Source organism: Alexandromys fortis, unplaced genomic scaffold, assembly GCF_014885135.2.
Source record: "Alexandromys fortis isolate MF-2015 unplaced genomic scaffold, M_Fortis_MF-2015_v1.1 scaffold_70, whole genome shotgun sequence".
NCBI classification, from domain to species: domain Eukaryota; kingdom Metazoa; phylum Chordata; class Mammalia; order Rodentia; family Cricetidae; genus Alexandromys; species Alexandromys fortis.
The window spans coordinates 2570127-2585731 of record NW_026067955.1 but is presented as its reverse complement, the minus strand read 5'-3'; the positions used below and the strand labels follow the sequence as shown (position 1 = coordinate 2585731).

The window sequence follows — 15605 nt, the reverse complement described above, 5'->3', positions numbered from 1 at the left end:
CAAGGTCCAAATCAGGAGCAGAAGGAGAGAGAGCACGAGCAAGGAACTCAGGACCGCGAGGAGTGCACCCACACACTGAGACAATGGGGATGTTCTATCGGGAACTCACCAAGGCCAGCTGGCCTGGGTCTGAAAAAGCCCGGGATAAAACCGGTCTCGCTGAACATAGCGGACAATGAGGACTACTGAGAACTCAAGAACAATGGCAATGGGTTTTTGATCCTCCTGCCCGTATTGGCTTTGTGGGAGCCTAGGCAGTTTGGATGCTCACCTTACTAGACCTGGATGGAGGTGGGTGGTCCTTGGACATCCCACAGGGTAGGGAACCCTGATTGCTCTTTGGGCTGACGAGGGAGGGGGACTTGATTGGGGGAGGGGGAGGGGAATGGGAGGCGGCAGTGGGGAAGAGACAGAAATCTTTAATAAATAGATTAAAAAATTAATTGCTTGCTTTAATTATTTGGCCATGATTATTTGGGTCAGTGTTTTTTTCCCCCTCCCATCTTTGGGATGAACAGGAGGAGGGAGGAAAAGGAGAGAGGAGCAAGGGAAGAGGGAAATCCCTCAGTCCCAGTATTATTGGATGGACATTATTAAAACAGTGGTGGAGGATAGGAAGGAATGACAGAAACAGCAGAACACAAAAGAAAGAATATCAAAGTAAACTGTCAAGTAAGATTTTTCAAGAGGGAGGAGTAAACAATTCAAAATACAAATCCGGGTCATAAGATACACTGCTTATTTATTGAAATGTGTCCTGAAATGTATACTGAAATGTAGCTGCCCCAGCCTTATTGAGAAAGGCTCTGGATGGGACTGATGCCAGATCACAAATGCTACAGGACATTGTAGTGTCCTGGAGCATGATGGGAAGAGAAATGGGAATACAAATCAGAGCAAACTAGAAAAGGAGGTCCGAAAGACTTTAACTCTTCCACTAGAGAAAGATGGGGCGTGTGGTGGTAGGGGAAGCTGGGGCTTAACCTAGGAAGAGACCACATACATATTCAACTCCCTAGTACTGCATACACTGAGCATTGTAGTTCATAATTGGGATCCCAGCATGCAGGATGTAGAGGGTATAGAAGATCAAAAGTTCTTGAGGCCAATCTGGGACATGTGAGATCCTATCATGAATAAATATATTAACAAATAGACAAGTAAATAAGCCAGGAACAAATTTGACTCAGGCTAAGATGTAGCAGAGAGGCCAGCAATGTGGGTGTGTCATGTGTGGCGTCCAGGCAAGTAGACACCTGAAGTAGTGTCAGACAGTGACCGGTGGTGGCATAGTAGAGGGTAGAATTGAGCTCGGAGCTCTGTTCTCTAAGCAAATGCTGACTCAGATGATCTGTATAATCATAGCGAGTCATGTAATTTTTCTGTCTGCCCCTGTTATGGCTTTCAACTTGTAAGGATCTAAACTCACCCTGAGACAGGCCTCTGGGTATACCTGGGGCTGTGTCTAGATTATGTCAGTTTCTGGGTACCTCCTGTGAAGGATACCTTGATTAGGGTAGCTGCAGTGAGAAGACTCACTCGAAACGTGGGTGTCACCATCCCCTAGGCTGAAGCCCTGGATCACAGAAGACAGAGAAGGCTGAACACTAGCATCCATCCCTCTTAGCTTCTTCATTGCAGATACACTGTAGCCAGCTGCCTCAAGGTGTCCACCACAGTGGACTATAACTTCAAACTATGAGCCAAGATAAACCCCTTAGTATGGTGCTTTTGTCAAGATGTTTAATCACAACAGGAAAAGGAGGATAATATTGATACACCTACATCAATAACAGAATGGGATGAAATAACACCCACTATTGTGGTGGGTGGGCCTTTTGGACAAGCATTTTACAACTAAGTTACATCTTTAGCTCTACATCTCCTGCTGAGCACTCAACACACTGGACTCAGCTAGCACAGAAGTGACACTTTGTTGCCCAGCTGAGTGTCCAAGAATCCTGACTTTCAGAAACTAGATAACCATCAGCAGTGTCTTCTGAATTTATCCATTTAAAGATCCTTTTTTTGGTGATAACTTATTAAGGTAACCGACCACCGGCTCTCTCGTTCACACACTTGGCTACACACCAGCAAAATGGAGTGAGCTCCTCCTCCTCCTCCAGTGTCTGCTTGTTGGCAGCTCTGCCTCTTACACCCTTTTGGGATTTCTAAAATTTCCCTTTGTAATCTGCTAAAAAGTGATCCATAAACAATTTATTAGTAGGTTGGGTGTGGAAACTCCTTCAGCCAACAGCCTTTAGGATACCAACCTACTTTGGGAGTGTCCTCGTGTACTTTAAGTGCAGATGAAAAGTGTGTGGCCTTTTATTTTCTGTTGGACTCAGTTCCAGTTCCCAATGCACACAGACAACTGTGGATCCCTACCCTTACTGTGGGTTTAATCCCCAAATAAATAAACTTTGTTATACTCCATTCTGGGCTGTTGTGGAACTCTTTGATACTACTACAATTTGGTGCCCAACATGGGGCAATGTAATCCACATAAAGCCCACGAAAGCTTAAAAAATAAAGGACCGTGCACCCTTTTTCATTTGCATTTATAGTACATGAGAGCATGCCCAAAGTGGGCTGGTATCTTAAAGGCTACTGGCTGAAGGAGTACTCACAACAGTGATGCATGCCTGCACTCCCAGAACTCAAGACATGCAGGGACGATGGTCGGGATTTCCAAGTTACATAGTGAATTAAGATCAGCCTGAGTTACATCATATCTTGTCTCAAATTATATATTTTTTGGTTTTATTTTAGACAAGGTTCTCTATGTAGCCCTGGCTGTCCTGGAACTCACTCTGTAAATCAGGCTTGCCTCAAACTTAGAGCTCTGCCTGCCTCTGCCTCCTAAGGATGGAGATCAAAGGTGTGTGCCACCACCACCACCCAGCTCAAATTTTCAAGAAAAATAAAAAAAATCACAGTTATGTATCAGACACTGCAGAGAAAATGTGATTTAAGTCAAATTCTGGGATGTAATTTTGGAGAAGGGAATAGGATTGAAAAGAGACATACTTAATGTTTCTTGTTTTTAAAATGTTTATTACATTGTGAATTGTATACACGTGTGCTCATGAGCCACAGAATTCATGAAGTCAGGGGACAACTTGCAGGTGTTAGCTTGCTCCTTTTAAGTCAATCCGCCACATAAGTCCTGGGGATTGAACTCAGGTTCTCAGGCTTAGTGGCAAGCATCTGTACCCACTGAGCCATCTCAGCAGCCCCATGTTTCTACTTTTTAAAGACAGACAGCCTGGGCTCCAGATGTAGGGTATAGGTCAGTGGCAGAGCACTTACTTAACATGTGCAAGCCGTGAGTTCAATTCCCAAGCATCGCAGTAACAGGAACAGGAGGTGACCGCTGAGATGTTAGAGTGCTCCATGTTTACAGCAGTATAGGAAAGGATGCGAATTTTTAGCCGTTCAGAGTTTATTTGTAAAGAAAAAACAATTTTACTTAACAAAGCATCCAATTTTGATTTTCAAGGTAATAAAAAAACCACACAAACAAACAAAAACGACACACATGCTTGCTATGCCAGACCATCTGGACCATGGCTCAGGTTAACCTCAGAAGATACTGATAAAAATGACATAGATCCAGATTTCACAGGTGCTAGGAATATTAGATGGTATGTCTTGTATGAATACAGAACACTTTCCCCTTTTCTTCTCAGTTACTGACTTCCTACACACTTCAATGGTCTAGAAGTTTCTTAGTGCTAAGGTGGCACCTGTGCCCACAAGCCCTGATAAAACATCCCTCCAATGATCCACTGACGTGCACTTGAAGACACTGGGGACACCAGTTTATCCGTCCTGGAAGGTGCACAGCTGGCCAAGTGCTCTCTCTCCATTTACTCCGTTTTTATTCTGGAACCTCTGATACCTCCTTTGATTCAGGGGAGTGGCAGGGAGTCCAGGATGACTGGTGCCAGCAGGCCACTATGGGTACTTCTCTGCCCCCTGGTGGTTGCATCAAGAACCCTAGCAAGCCCAATTCTGTGCACTGCACATATTGGCTGCTGGCCCTAGACCACTCTCTGACCTCAGGACAGTTTGAGGTCTGACAATCTTCAGATAAATGCCCTCATGGACACTGGACATAGCAGCAACTGGGAAGGCTGGGGAAAAGCATGTCCTGCCTTGTCTTGACCAAGCTACACTGGCTTTTGAACATTAAAGAAAATGTTTCAGAGAGAGTAAAAAGTCAAACTTAGTTTCAAAACCTGTTCTCATGGCTTCTTCCTTCACTGACTCGCAACAGTGCTTGCTTTTTCCCTTAACATTGGCCAAAAAAAAAAAAAAAAAAAAGAAAAACCAAAGATGTGGGAGAGGGCAGGGGCATTTAAAGTTCATCAACAGTGTTTTCGTTACTGGAGTTGTCAGGTGAGAGCCTGGGGGCTGGCAGCCCTAACAGATCTCAGCCTCCTGTCCTCAACAGACCAAACAGAAGCAGAAAGGTTTATTCAGTGTGCAACAAAGAGTCCTCAGCCTTCTCCCTCTCCCAGCATGACACCATTGGAGGAATCCCAATTTGTGGTAGACTGTCTCAGGACGCTGATACCTGGCTAGGGTGTGCGTGTGTGCGTGCGCGTGCATGTGTAAGGGTGGCACCCGCATTTAACCTCAGCACTCAGGAAGCAGAGGCAGGTGGATCTCTATGAGCTCCAGGCCATCCAAGGCTACATGGTGAGACTCTTGTCTCAAAAAAGGAGAAAAAAAAAATAAGGGAGGGGCGGAGAGGTGGCCCATCAGTTAAGAGCGCTTGCTGTTCTTGCAGAGAACTCACATAGTGATTCACAACTGTCCATCGCTTCAGTTCCAGAACACACAATTCAGAGATGTGTGTGAGCAAAACTCATATACATAAAGTCTATAAAACAAACTAATGGGAAAGGGTGATACAGAAGGAAGGTATCAAGTGTCTATATTTTCATTCCTGCCTGTATGATTCCATTTCTGCAGAGTCCTTGTCAGGAAGCACCCCTCAAGCTTCTGCATAAGAGGTAGAAGAGTTCCTTTGGTGTAACTGAAGCCTTAGCTTATGGTTCTCCAGGTTAGAACCCCAGGCTGGGCAAGGTGGGACTGTGAAAATTTCCTAAGAATTTGTTCTAGCAGAAGGTGCTCACTCCAATTTCTATAGACATGGCATGACAGAAGATTCTAGTGGCCAATCAGGTTCCCAAAGAACCTGATTGAGAGACTGAAGGTTAGCTGTTAAGGGCCAAGTTTGGCTTAGATTACCTCTCAGCCCTGCCTTCCAAAAGCTTCAATCCAATACACTGGAAGAGGACACCTGGAACCTGCAGACCAGGCAAAGGGACTGCAACCAGCAGGGGGCAGCCTGAGTCCGCAGCAAGACAATTCCTCTTGGAGAACACCAGCTCACACAGGTGAAAGACCCTCCTCCAGGAACATAGACTTGCCCCCAGGGCTTTACTTTCCAACCAGCTGTGTCATCCACTCCACGAGGCTTTGGGCTGAAAACCAGGGCGGAGGAGTGAGCAGCTGTCTTACTCTGGATTTGCTCAGGGATTCCAGAAACAAGTCCTCTAGATTTGGCACCTTGCTGGGAGTGGTGGTGCACATGGTAATCTCACGATTTGGGAGGCAGAAGGCTTAGAAGTTCCAACATATACACACCAAGTTCAAGACTAGCCTGGCTTTCATGAAGCTCTGTCTCAAAACAAAAAGAGAAAAGAAAAATACAACACTTTATCACAGTGCCTGAACCAAAGTATTTGTTCAACACAAGAAACCCGAAGGAGACTACACCAGAGGTTTCTGGAGCCCTTGCCACTGCCTGGAATTCCTTTTCGTTCCTATAGCATCTTCTTGCATCTTCAGAACCCTTGGAAGTGACACAAAATGAAGTGACCTTTCTGAGGATAGAAGTGTGGCAGTGACATGGCACCTGTCACCTGTGTGACCATCCAGGCGCAGTCCTGCGTCTAACCGTCGGGCCTGCTTAGCTCCATCACTTAAAGCAGAAGGCTAGGCTGGCTGTTTCTGAGGCCCATTCATGATCCTTTTTGCTCTTTACACAAGCAACCCAAGCTGATTAGAGAAAAATGCCACATCACTCTTTATTCAACACCAGTGCCAGCACCATCCTCCTCCTCTCTAGTCACAGGGGCACAGGGGCACAGGGGCAAGGGGCTCTCTCTATCCCCTGGCCGGTAGACAGTGTAAGCCTGGCTCCGTGACTGTTCTCTTAGGGCCAGCATTCTCCTGGGTGCTCAGTGCTGTTGGTCACGGCTGCTCAAACTCCTGCTCACAGTAGCCTATACTGATGGGCTGGGCCTGGACCCCTCGCCTGTAAAAGGACACAGAAAATGAAGATGAGTAATTCCGCCTTGGACCATAGCAAGACCTGCACAATAACCACAAGCCCCTTCCTCATTTTAGTGAGTCTCAAAATATTACTGTACCCAAGTCTTCCTTTTTCTATCCTGCAGGTCTCTACTCCCCAAACCCCCCAAAACTAATTATGATAGAAAAGAGGTCAGGGCCTGAGGGGTGTCTGATGCTCTTGGCCCACTTGGATGTCCACTCCAGCTTCTAATATTCTATAAGAACAGCAGTGGAGACTGTCCTCTGTCTCAGACTCAAGTACTAGGAACTGAGCTAGGGACCTCCAAGCACATCTCCATTATTATCAAATGAACAAGCTTAGAGATAACAAAATGTTTCAGAGTTACCGGTGTCTGCAAGACTCTCAGCCCAGACGCCTCCTCTGCACTAGGCCGTGTTTTTAGGTTAGAAAGACCCAGTCACTAACTGAACCAAGGAAATGACTGCTTACACATGCGCACAGCCAAAGGAGGTGAACGCATTCATGAGAGCCCATCAGAGCTGACAGGTTCAATTCTTGCTTTCTGCTGACTTTGAGCAAAGTATTTAGGAGATATATGTGCCTAAAATGGGGACACAATCTCCCCACCTGCTGGACTGTGACACAAATTCAATGGGGTGGAACCTGCCAAGAACAGTGCCTGGCACAATAAGTTTCCCAGAGTTTCAGCTCTTATTCTTTTCTTCTCAGTTTGAGTTCCTGAGCCTCAGATCTGCCCACAGCCTGCTTACCTCAGCAGCTCACAGCGGAAATGCGACAAACGACTAAAGGCAAAGTCCATATCAGTTGTCAGGTTGCTGCTCCACAGTCTCTCGGCAATAGCACCGGCTCTCGGCCTATGGGAAGGAGTGTACAGCAGATTGGGCCCCACACAGCCTCCTTCCCAAACTAGCTCAAGGCAGAGAGATGTGAATGACACCTTGTTCAATGACAACAGCAAGGCAGAGGCTCTAATTCAGTTCCAAGGCTCAGCTCCACCCTCATTAGAACTATCCTCATTAGCATGCAGTCAGCGATCCCAAGCTCCTCCTCTCTCAAAGACACAGGAATAAGGTAAGCCTTAGAAGCAGGGATGGCTGAGGAGCTACCTTAACTTGGTATACCCAACCACATTTGGAGAGGCTACTGAGGAAATGACCTCACTCTTCCAGAACTGGATCCCAAGCAAGTACCCCGTGTTTTTTACTACCGGTATGTGTGAAGCTGAGACAGTGGCCGTTCTCCTGCACACCTAATGCTTACTGGAGGCACACACAGGAGACAGGAGCCTCCAATGCAGAGAAGTAGCGTCTCAATGCCCTTCTGCTGGCAGGCTGAAGGGAGTGAGCCTGTGAGGTTCACAGAAGCCCAGCCCTCAAGCCTGACCTCTCTCTGCCCTCCTGGCCTTGCCCCAAAATACGTACCAGAGCCTGGGGACCAGGTTTGTGCTGTCCACATACTCTCCCCACATACAGGCCTCCCCTCCAATAACTAGAGCCTTCTGTTCAGGGGTACCTACGGGAAAACAACAAAGGGTGTGTGTAGGGGTGGGGTGTCACTTTCAACCATCCTTCCAGTGTGGCCTCCTCAGACAGGCCATTTCATTTCCTAAAATGCCATGTGCTGCCCTGCTTCTCTTAACTTCCACCCTGCACCTCAACCCAGACTCTTGGTCAGCCAAGAGAGTATCCTGTTCTCACCATGAAATGCCAGGGGCTCCACTTTGTACATGTCCTTCCAGTCAGGGCCATATGTTACACGGTTCAGGTACCAGGGAGCAGAGAGCAGGGCCCGGAAGCCGGCCTTAGTGATCTGTTCCATCTCCTTCATGTACTCTACCGGTACCTCTTCCCGCCACACCTGTACGATTGTGTCTGGTCGAATCTGCCATGGAAGGTCAAAGGGCAGTCATGATAGGGACCGCAGAAGATTCTTGAGGTTCATTCTTATGCAAGACACCTGGGCCAAGGGGAGTATGTTCTTGTTTCCTAAGCAGCAAAGGATGCTGCTTCTGTGACTCCAGTCACTCATCTCACACACACCCTGAGGTGTTCCTTCTGACAGAGCTCCCTGATGCTTCCCTCCCAGGCCCACTGCAGCTTCCTGCATACATGGAAATAGTAATTACTTGGTGAGAACTGAGGGGAACAGCAGTGGGGCCCAAGCAAGGAAAAAGTCACCCCGCTCAGATTCAGAAGATTCATGCCTATAAACTGCACATAAGGCCTCAGGAATCCAAGCAACCACAGTTAGGTAAGAGGTTCTGACTCTAAAAACCCGGTGGTCACACCCTAGCTCTTTTAGAGAGTCAGAGAGCGATGGCACCCAGTTCTCTGACCAGGGAGATGGAGACAGGGGTGCCTCTTCTCTGACCCTGGCTCACCTTCACTTTATTATCAAACACTTCCTGCCACACCACATAGCCCTTGTCATAATCAGAGACGATGTTCAGCAGCCTGGAGAGAAGACGAACATCAGCAAAGTGTCACCTGGCCGTGTGTGCCAGCCCTCGAGGTGCCAAGCAGGCAGGGCCTATCCCTGACTGGGCGTTCCTGGGTCTACCATCTGATCACTCTAAGCCTGAACGGAGAGGATAAGGGAACCTCTGGGGGCAGGGGGCTGACCATCCCCCACAGGAGGTGACTCTTAGTGCGCCCCACCCTCCTTCCTTCCTCACGTCTGGATGTAGAAGGACTCCAGCTGCTTAAAGTCAGTAAAGCCCTTTTTCTTCATGAAGGCCTGGATATTGGGGTTGGATCTCCTGAGTAGAAAAGAAAAAAAAGATTAGTTCTTTCATCACCCTGAAATCATGACAACTTACAGATTAGGCACCCGGCAAGTTCCCCTTCACCTAAAATACTGAAACCACCAGAGACAGCAGAAGTCGTCCAGTGAAGGTATGGCTACATGAAGCTGTGATGAACCACGGACACACGCTGAGACAAACTCTCAGGGAGAGTGCACCTTCCATCCACACCAAAACCCAAGGCTAAACAGGAGCTGTAGCACGCTGGACATGGTTTCCCCTCTGCTGTTCTAGCTGGACACAGAGCTGATGATCTGTGACCTGCTGCAGGTTCCTTGTCCTACAGTGTCTGTTTCCACGTGCTTCTCGTTATGTTCCCAAAAGACAAGCTATTTTCTCAGACACAACTCTGGGGCCAACTTCTCAGAAGCCCCTAGGCCTCTTTTGAGCTCTATAGATCTGAGAGTTTGGATTTTATGAGTTAACATTAATTAGGTCTTATCACTTAATTAATCTTGACTTCATAATAAACTAATTTTTTAAGATTTAAGATTTTTTTCTTTATCAGTATGTGTATGCATGTGTGCAGAGTCCCCCAGGGTCCCTCAGAGGCCATAAGAGGTCAGATCCCTTAGATCTAGTTACAGGCATTTGTGAGCTGCCTCCTGACAGGTCAGTAAGTGCTCTGTAGCCTGTACTAGACTTACTTCACATCCCAGCCACAGTTTCTCCTCCCTCTTCTCCTCTCAATCCTACCCACCCCAACGCCTCCTCTGTTCCCACCCCCAATCCAATTCTCCTTCATTTCCATTTAGGGATTAAAGGCATGTGCCACCATCGCCCGGTGGAATTATTTTTCTTTAGCCCCCATTTTTCCAAGATAGTTATGGGCTCAGAATGAGTATATCCATAAATACGTCGGGGATGTGAGAAAGTTGAAGGGTTCACACTAACAGCCTTGGTAGTCACACAGGGCCTCTCTGGGCTGAGACATGGCTCCCTCAGTAGATAGTCCCTAAGTAGTGGCAGTAGGCCCACAATGCTGCCCTATATTCCTGAGTAACCCACCCTCAGGCTGGTGCACGAAGTCCAAAAGGCTCCTACCAGCAGGTGAAGTCTACTTCATCTCCTCCCAGGTGAAGATAAAAGTCCGGGAAGACAGAGCTGATCTCCAAGAAGAATGTGCTCATGAAGTCATAAGTACTGTTGAGACTGGGGTTCACAGGTCCAAAGGTGCCAGAGGGATGGGATCCAGAATAGCAAGGAGTTAATAACCCAGGGACACCTAAGTCAACAGAGAACCCACACAAGTGTTACAAATACAGACTCCCATGTATACTGCTCCTACACATGAGGCCCTTAGGTTATAGAGTAGATGTCTGTGTTCATCCACACAGGTATCACCCAGCACTCACAGTAACAACCTGTTTAGTCACAATCAAATAAATCCAAATCTAGCTGCCATCAGAGATGGAGGCAGGGTTATAGGCACATAACTGCTCATGTGTACTCCTGACCCGATACATGTCTTCCAGCATAAATCACTCAGGTCCTCAAGGTTGCTATTCTCCAGTGGCTCTCAGCAACAAAGCAAGGGAAATGGCACTGCACACACTGACAACCTCTCCTCTCTAGCTCCTGCTACCCAGCTCCACATTTCCTGATGGGTGTCTCTGGGCTGGGAGGCTTTTTGCTTCTGGCTGAGGCCAGGCAGCAGCCTTTTTCAATCTTCCCGAGAGTACAAAGTAATGGTGACCTCTGGGGGCCAGCCCCAACTTCTTTTTTTTGTTGTTTTTTTTTTTTTTTTTTTTTTTTTTTTTTAAACTGAGGCAGGGTTTTTCTGTGTAGTCCTAGCATGCATTCTATGGACCAGGCTGGATTCAAATTCAGGGATCCGCCTGCTTCTGCCTCCTGAGTGCTGGGATAAATTCTTTCATACAGATTCCACCCTGGTGATCAAACTCCTCAGTATCTACTCTAAGGTACAAGAAACTCACAACAGTGTCTGGGTAACATCTTCCCCTTTGTTGAGGGGGTAGAAGCCTGGGTATAGTTATTAGCCTCAGGCTGGATTTGTGGGCTTCTAAGGGTTGGGTTAACAGCTATGTACCAAAATGCCTAGGCTCTTCTCTCTCTGATTCATTTGTTTTATGTGTATGGGTGTTTTGTCTGTATATGTATCTGCACGTCAGATCCCATACAACTACTGTTACAGATCTTTATTAGCTGCCATGTGGGTGCTGGGAATTGAACCCAGGACTTCTGGAAGAGCAACCAGCTCTTTTAAACTGCTAAGACATTATCTCTCCAGCCCCATTTGCCCATATTTTAATAGCTCTCCTCTGCACAAATTAAATATTTCCCAGGAGCTGCCACAGACAGGAAGACTGGGGCGCCCTTGGGAACGGCATGGGTAGCAGGAGCCAGGATGAAGACAGTACTGCTTAGACTCAGTCGGGTCATCTGCTTGCTTGGCAGCGGGAAAGAACTTCCTCTAAGTAGTTGATGGAGAACAGTTTCCCCAGGGCTGAGGCAGGATATGTGACATATAAGAGCCAACACTCTGAAGCCCCTCTCTGGGCAGACCCATCCAACTGCAGCGTTATTCTTACCTGGCCCCCAGGACAAAGTGTGACCAGGAGTGTCAAATTCTGCCAGCACACGGATACCCCGAAGCCGTGCATATTCAATGACCTCCTTCACATCCTGTGATGTGTAGATGTGGGTGACAGGGTTGTAGGACCCCTGAAAGACAGAAGAAACCCTTCGGATTCTCATTCCCTGTGAACACTTGTCGACAGCTCATGTGTACTGGGGACTTCTTCAAGGGTTTTTATCATAATTTCCCCAAAATTAAGGCATTTGCTTCTCTCTTTTGGAGTGTGTGCATGACCCAGGGAAACATTAGGTGTGTCCCATATGACTTCTTATTTTCTAAGATGGGCACTGTGGTGGTTTGAATAAGAATGGTCATCATAGGGTCATAGATCGAATGTGTGGTCACCAGGGAGTGGCACTATTAGGTGTTGGCCTTGTTGGAGGAAGTGTGTCACTTGAGGTGGGCTTTGAGGTTTCGGAAGCTTAAGCCGGGCCCAGCGGCTCTCACTCTTCCAGCTGCCTGTGGATCTCGATATAGAACTCTCAGGTTACTTCTCCAGCACCATGTCTGCCTGCATGTGCCACGCTTCCCATCATGACGACAACAGAATAAACCTCTAAACTAAAAGCAAGCCCCAATTAAGTACTTTTCTTTATAAGAGTTGCCATGGTTGCTGGGTGATGGTAGAACACACCTTTAATCCCAGCACTCAAGAGGCAGAAGCAGTTGGATCTCTGTGAGTTCAAGGCCAAACTGGTCTACACAGCTAGTTCCAGGACAGTCAGGGCAACGTAGAGAAACCCTGTCTGGAGAATGCTGTAGTAATGGTATCTCTTCACAACCACAGAACAATGACTAAGACAGGGTCACTCACTGAACCCAAAACTCACCAGTAAGCTCCAGGGTTCCACCTATTTTGGCTCCCCCCCCCCTTTCTCTACCCTCACCCAGGGCTGGGGATCTGAATCCGGGTCCTCGTGTTGCTCATCAGACACTTTACTGACTTCCCTATCTCCCTATCTACTGTTTCATCTGAGCATTATAAGGTCAATGAGATAAACAACAAAGAATGGTGTCCATTTAATAGAATGTATGTAAATAACACATCAAAAACCAAAACCAGGAGGTATTATCTCCTGACGGTTTCAAAACAAATTAATGTGTGAACTTGAGTCCTTGGGCCTGACTCTGAAGTATCCTTTGCTTGGGGACGAGAACCACTGCTCTTGAGACTCTGGAAGCTGTTGGGCAGAGCAAACCCTACCTTTCTGGTGAGCACCGGGAAAGTGAAGCTCTCATATGGGAAGGAAGAGTCGTCTACCAGGTGCCAGTGGAACACGTTGAATTTATTGTATGCCATGACGTCCTGGAGGTCAGAGCACAGAGAGTGAGCCCTAAACTGGCAGACTGCTCTACACATAATAGCAAACTCAACCTTCCTTAAGCTCCAGGGACTTACTCATAGGGACTCTTAAGTCAGATCTTCCTGTGGGGGAGCAGGTTAGAGCCCACTGACATCTCTCTCCCAGATGAATTGTGGCCACACTGTGAGAAGAGTTGCAGCCGCTGCAGAACTCTCTTGTCTTTCAAAAGTCCCCATATATCTCAGATCAACACGTCCTCCTGCCATCTCTGTGATCTGACTGGAGGCCTGCTGGGACCTCCTCAGCAACCATACCACTTAACTCCCAGAAGCCAAGGCTGACATATATGTAGCTCCCTTAGTCCCAAAGGGACAAAGAAAAAGGCAGTCAACCAGGCGGTGGTGGTGCATGCCTTTAATCCCAGCACTCAGTAGGCAGAGGCCTACTCTGTGAGTTTGAGGCCAGCCTGGTCTACAAGAGCTAGTTCCAGGACAGGCTCCAAAGCTACAGAGAAACCCTGTCTCGAAAAACAAAAAACAAAACAAAACGAAACAAAAACAAATGAACGAAAGAAAGAAAGAAAGAAAGAAAGAAAGAAAGAAAGAAAGAGAAAAGGAAAAAGGTAGCCACATGAGCTGCCTGCCCATCAAATCCAGGAGCATTAGGAACTTCCACCGCAAAAGCTTTAGTATAAATTTTCCTATACTAGTGACTTGATTAAACTGCAGTCAGCTTTTCCTAGCAAGAGAAACCAATCTCCAAAACAGTAAAAGCAGCACTGTAACCAAACCACTCTTATCCTGGAGTATGCAGTCTTCTACACTTTTCCCAGGGGCTCATATAGTTACACACAGACACCCTCCCACCTCCCACCCACCTACCCCTGTGCTAAAGATTTTATTTATATGAGTGTTGTAGCTGTATGTACACCTTTATGACAGAAGAGGGCATCAGATTCCACTATAAATGGTTGTGAGCCACTGTGTGATTGCAGTCCAACTCATGACATCTGAAAGAGCAGCCAGTACTTTTTTAACTGCTGAGTCATCTTTCCAGTCCTAGACATCCTCTCTTTTATTTAGGAATATGACATATATTATCCCTTTCCCCATTACCCCAGAACCAATACTTGAAATGAAGAAGGCCTTAAGGCCTGGTTACCAGTGTGTCCAGGATGCTAGACAATGGCAGGTAATGGCGAGATGTATCCAACAGTACGCCCCGGTGAGGAAAGCGGGGAAAATCTTTAACCTTCGTCTTGTTGATAAAGAACTGCATGGATCAAACATTAAATGCTTCAGGATTCAAAGGGAGCTTATCACGGTGACAGAAGAATTAGAGGGACTCTCCCAAGATCCCCAAAAGTCAATGTGTGAATGTTCTCCAAAGCTATCCTGTCCTTCCCACCAACCTCCCTGCATCAAAACCCACAACTGTCCCATGTCAACTAAACACAAGCATTCCATGAACTACTCGGTCTACATACTGGATCTTCCCCAAGCTAGCAGGTTTATTGTTTTCAAAGCAATGTGGCATCAAGGTAATTACTAAGTGACCCACATCACAGTATCTCTACACAGACCAAATCTATAACCCTTATCTCTTCCAGTACTCCCACTGCGGCAATCTGGAGCCATCAAGACTCTATCTAAAGCAAGACATGATAGACTTTTGGAGGAAATCCCAAAGCCCTCTTGGAGAATCCATACTCACTGTTCCCTCAGCTGATTTCCAAACGAGCTGACTGAAAGTCTCCAGACCTGCAGAGAAGGGGAGAGGCAAAATTAAGGCCCAGGGAGTAAAAGCGATGCATCCACTTAGAAAAGGGGACCCAATGTGCTGCGCTTCACCACTCCCAGTGGACTGTGAAGAAAGAATCACAGCACAGAAGCTGTATCTGTAACTGGGCCTCTTCTGTATCTGAGGGGGAGACCCAGCTGCTCGAGGCTGAGGTATGAGAGATGCAAAGCCCAAGCACAGGTACACTGAGTTCAGAGTATTACATGTTCTCAACAGCTTGGGTCCTACTTCAGGAAACTCAACAGAGGTTCCACAAAAAAAGTCCCCAGATTTCAAAATAAAAGGCTCCACAAGACCTCAGTGTTTAGGCAGAACCTGGCTTGAAGCACACATTACTGTGTATTGTTTGGGCCTCTCTCCACTTGGAGTGGGAGCTCAAATGCTCTATACCTGAAGCCTTGCACCTTTTGTGCAAGAAAGCAGAGGACAGAGTGGGGTGGGGTTTTACTCCAAAGAATACAGGTCAGGTATTGGGATGACATAAACTCAAGTGTGCTTGCCTTGGCCCCCAAGAGCTGGTATTACAGGCATGAGCCACCACACCTAGCTTTTTTTTTTCTTTTTCAAGACAGAATTTCTCTGTAGCTTTGGGGTGGCAGAGGCAGGCAGATCTCTGCAAGTTCGAGGCCAATCTGCTCTACAAGAGCCAGTTCCAGGACAGCCTCCAAAGCTACAATGAAACCCTGTCTCAAAAAATCAAAACAAACAAACATGTGCGCCACCAACGCCTGGCACCTAGTTTTT

The 15605-nt window shown here is 47.0% G+C and overlaps 1 protein-coding gene across 2 annotated transcripts in view; it reads right to left on the bottom strand.

Moving 5' to 3' along the window:
- Window positions 1–6079: 6079 nt before the first annotated feature.
- The window catches only part of Hexa (hexosaminidase subunit alpha), a 30589-nt gene continuing 21063 nt past the window's right edge, over window positions 6080–15605 (bottom strand). For both annotated transcript variants that reach the window (XM_050151841.1, XM_050151843.1), the window contains 11 exons: window positions 14775–14821; window positions 14223–14333; window positions 12962–13063; window positions 11711–11843; window positions 10203–10383; window positions 9030–9113; window positions 8736–8808; window positions 8053–8236; window positions 7777–7867; window positions 7105–7209; window positions 6080–6334 (listed from right to left, as the gene is read on the bottom strand). In XM_050151841.1, the coding sequence (XP_050007798.1) occupies window positions 6271–6334; window positions 7105–7209; window positions 7777–7867; window positions 8053–8236; window positions 8736–8808; window positions 9030–9113; window positions 10203–10383; window positions 11711–11843; window positions 12962–13063; window positions 14223–14333; window positions 14775–14821 (1175 nt within the window). In that variant the 3' untranslated portion in view covers window positions 6080–6270. The remainder of the gene's footprint in view (window positions 6335–7104; window positions 7210–7776; window positions 7868–8052; window positions 8237–8735; window positions 8809–9029; window positions 9114–10202; window positions 10384–11710; window positions 11844–12961; window positions 13064–14222; window positions 14334–14774; window positions 14822–15605) is intronic.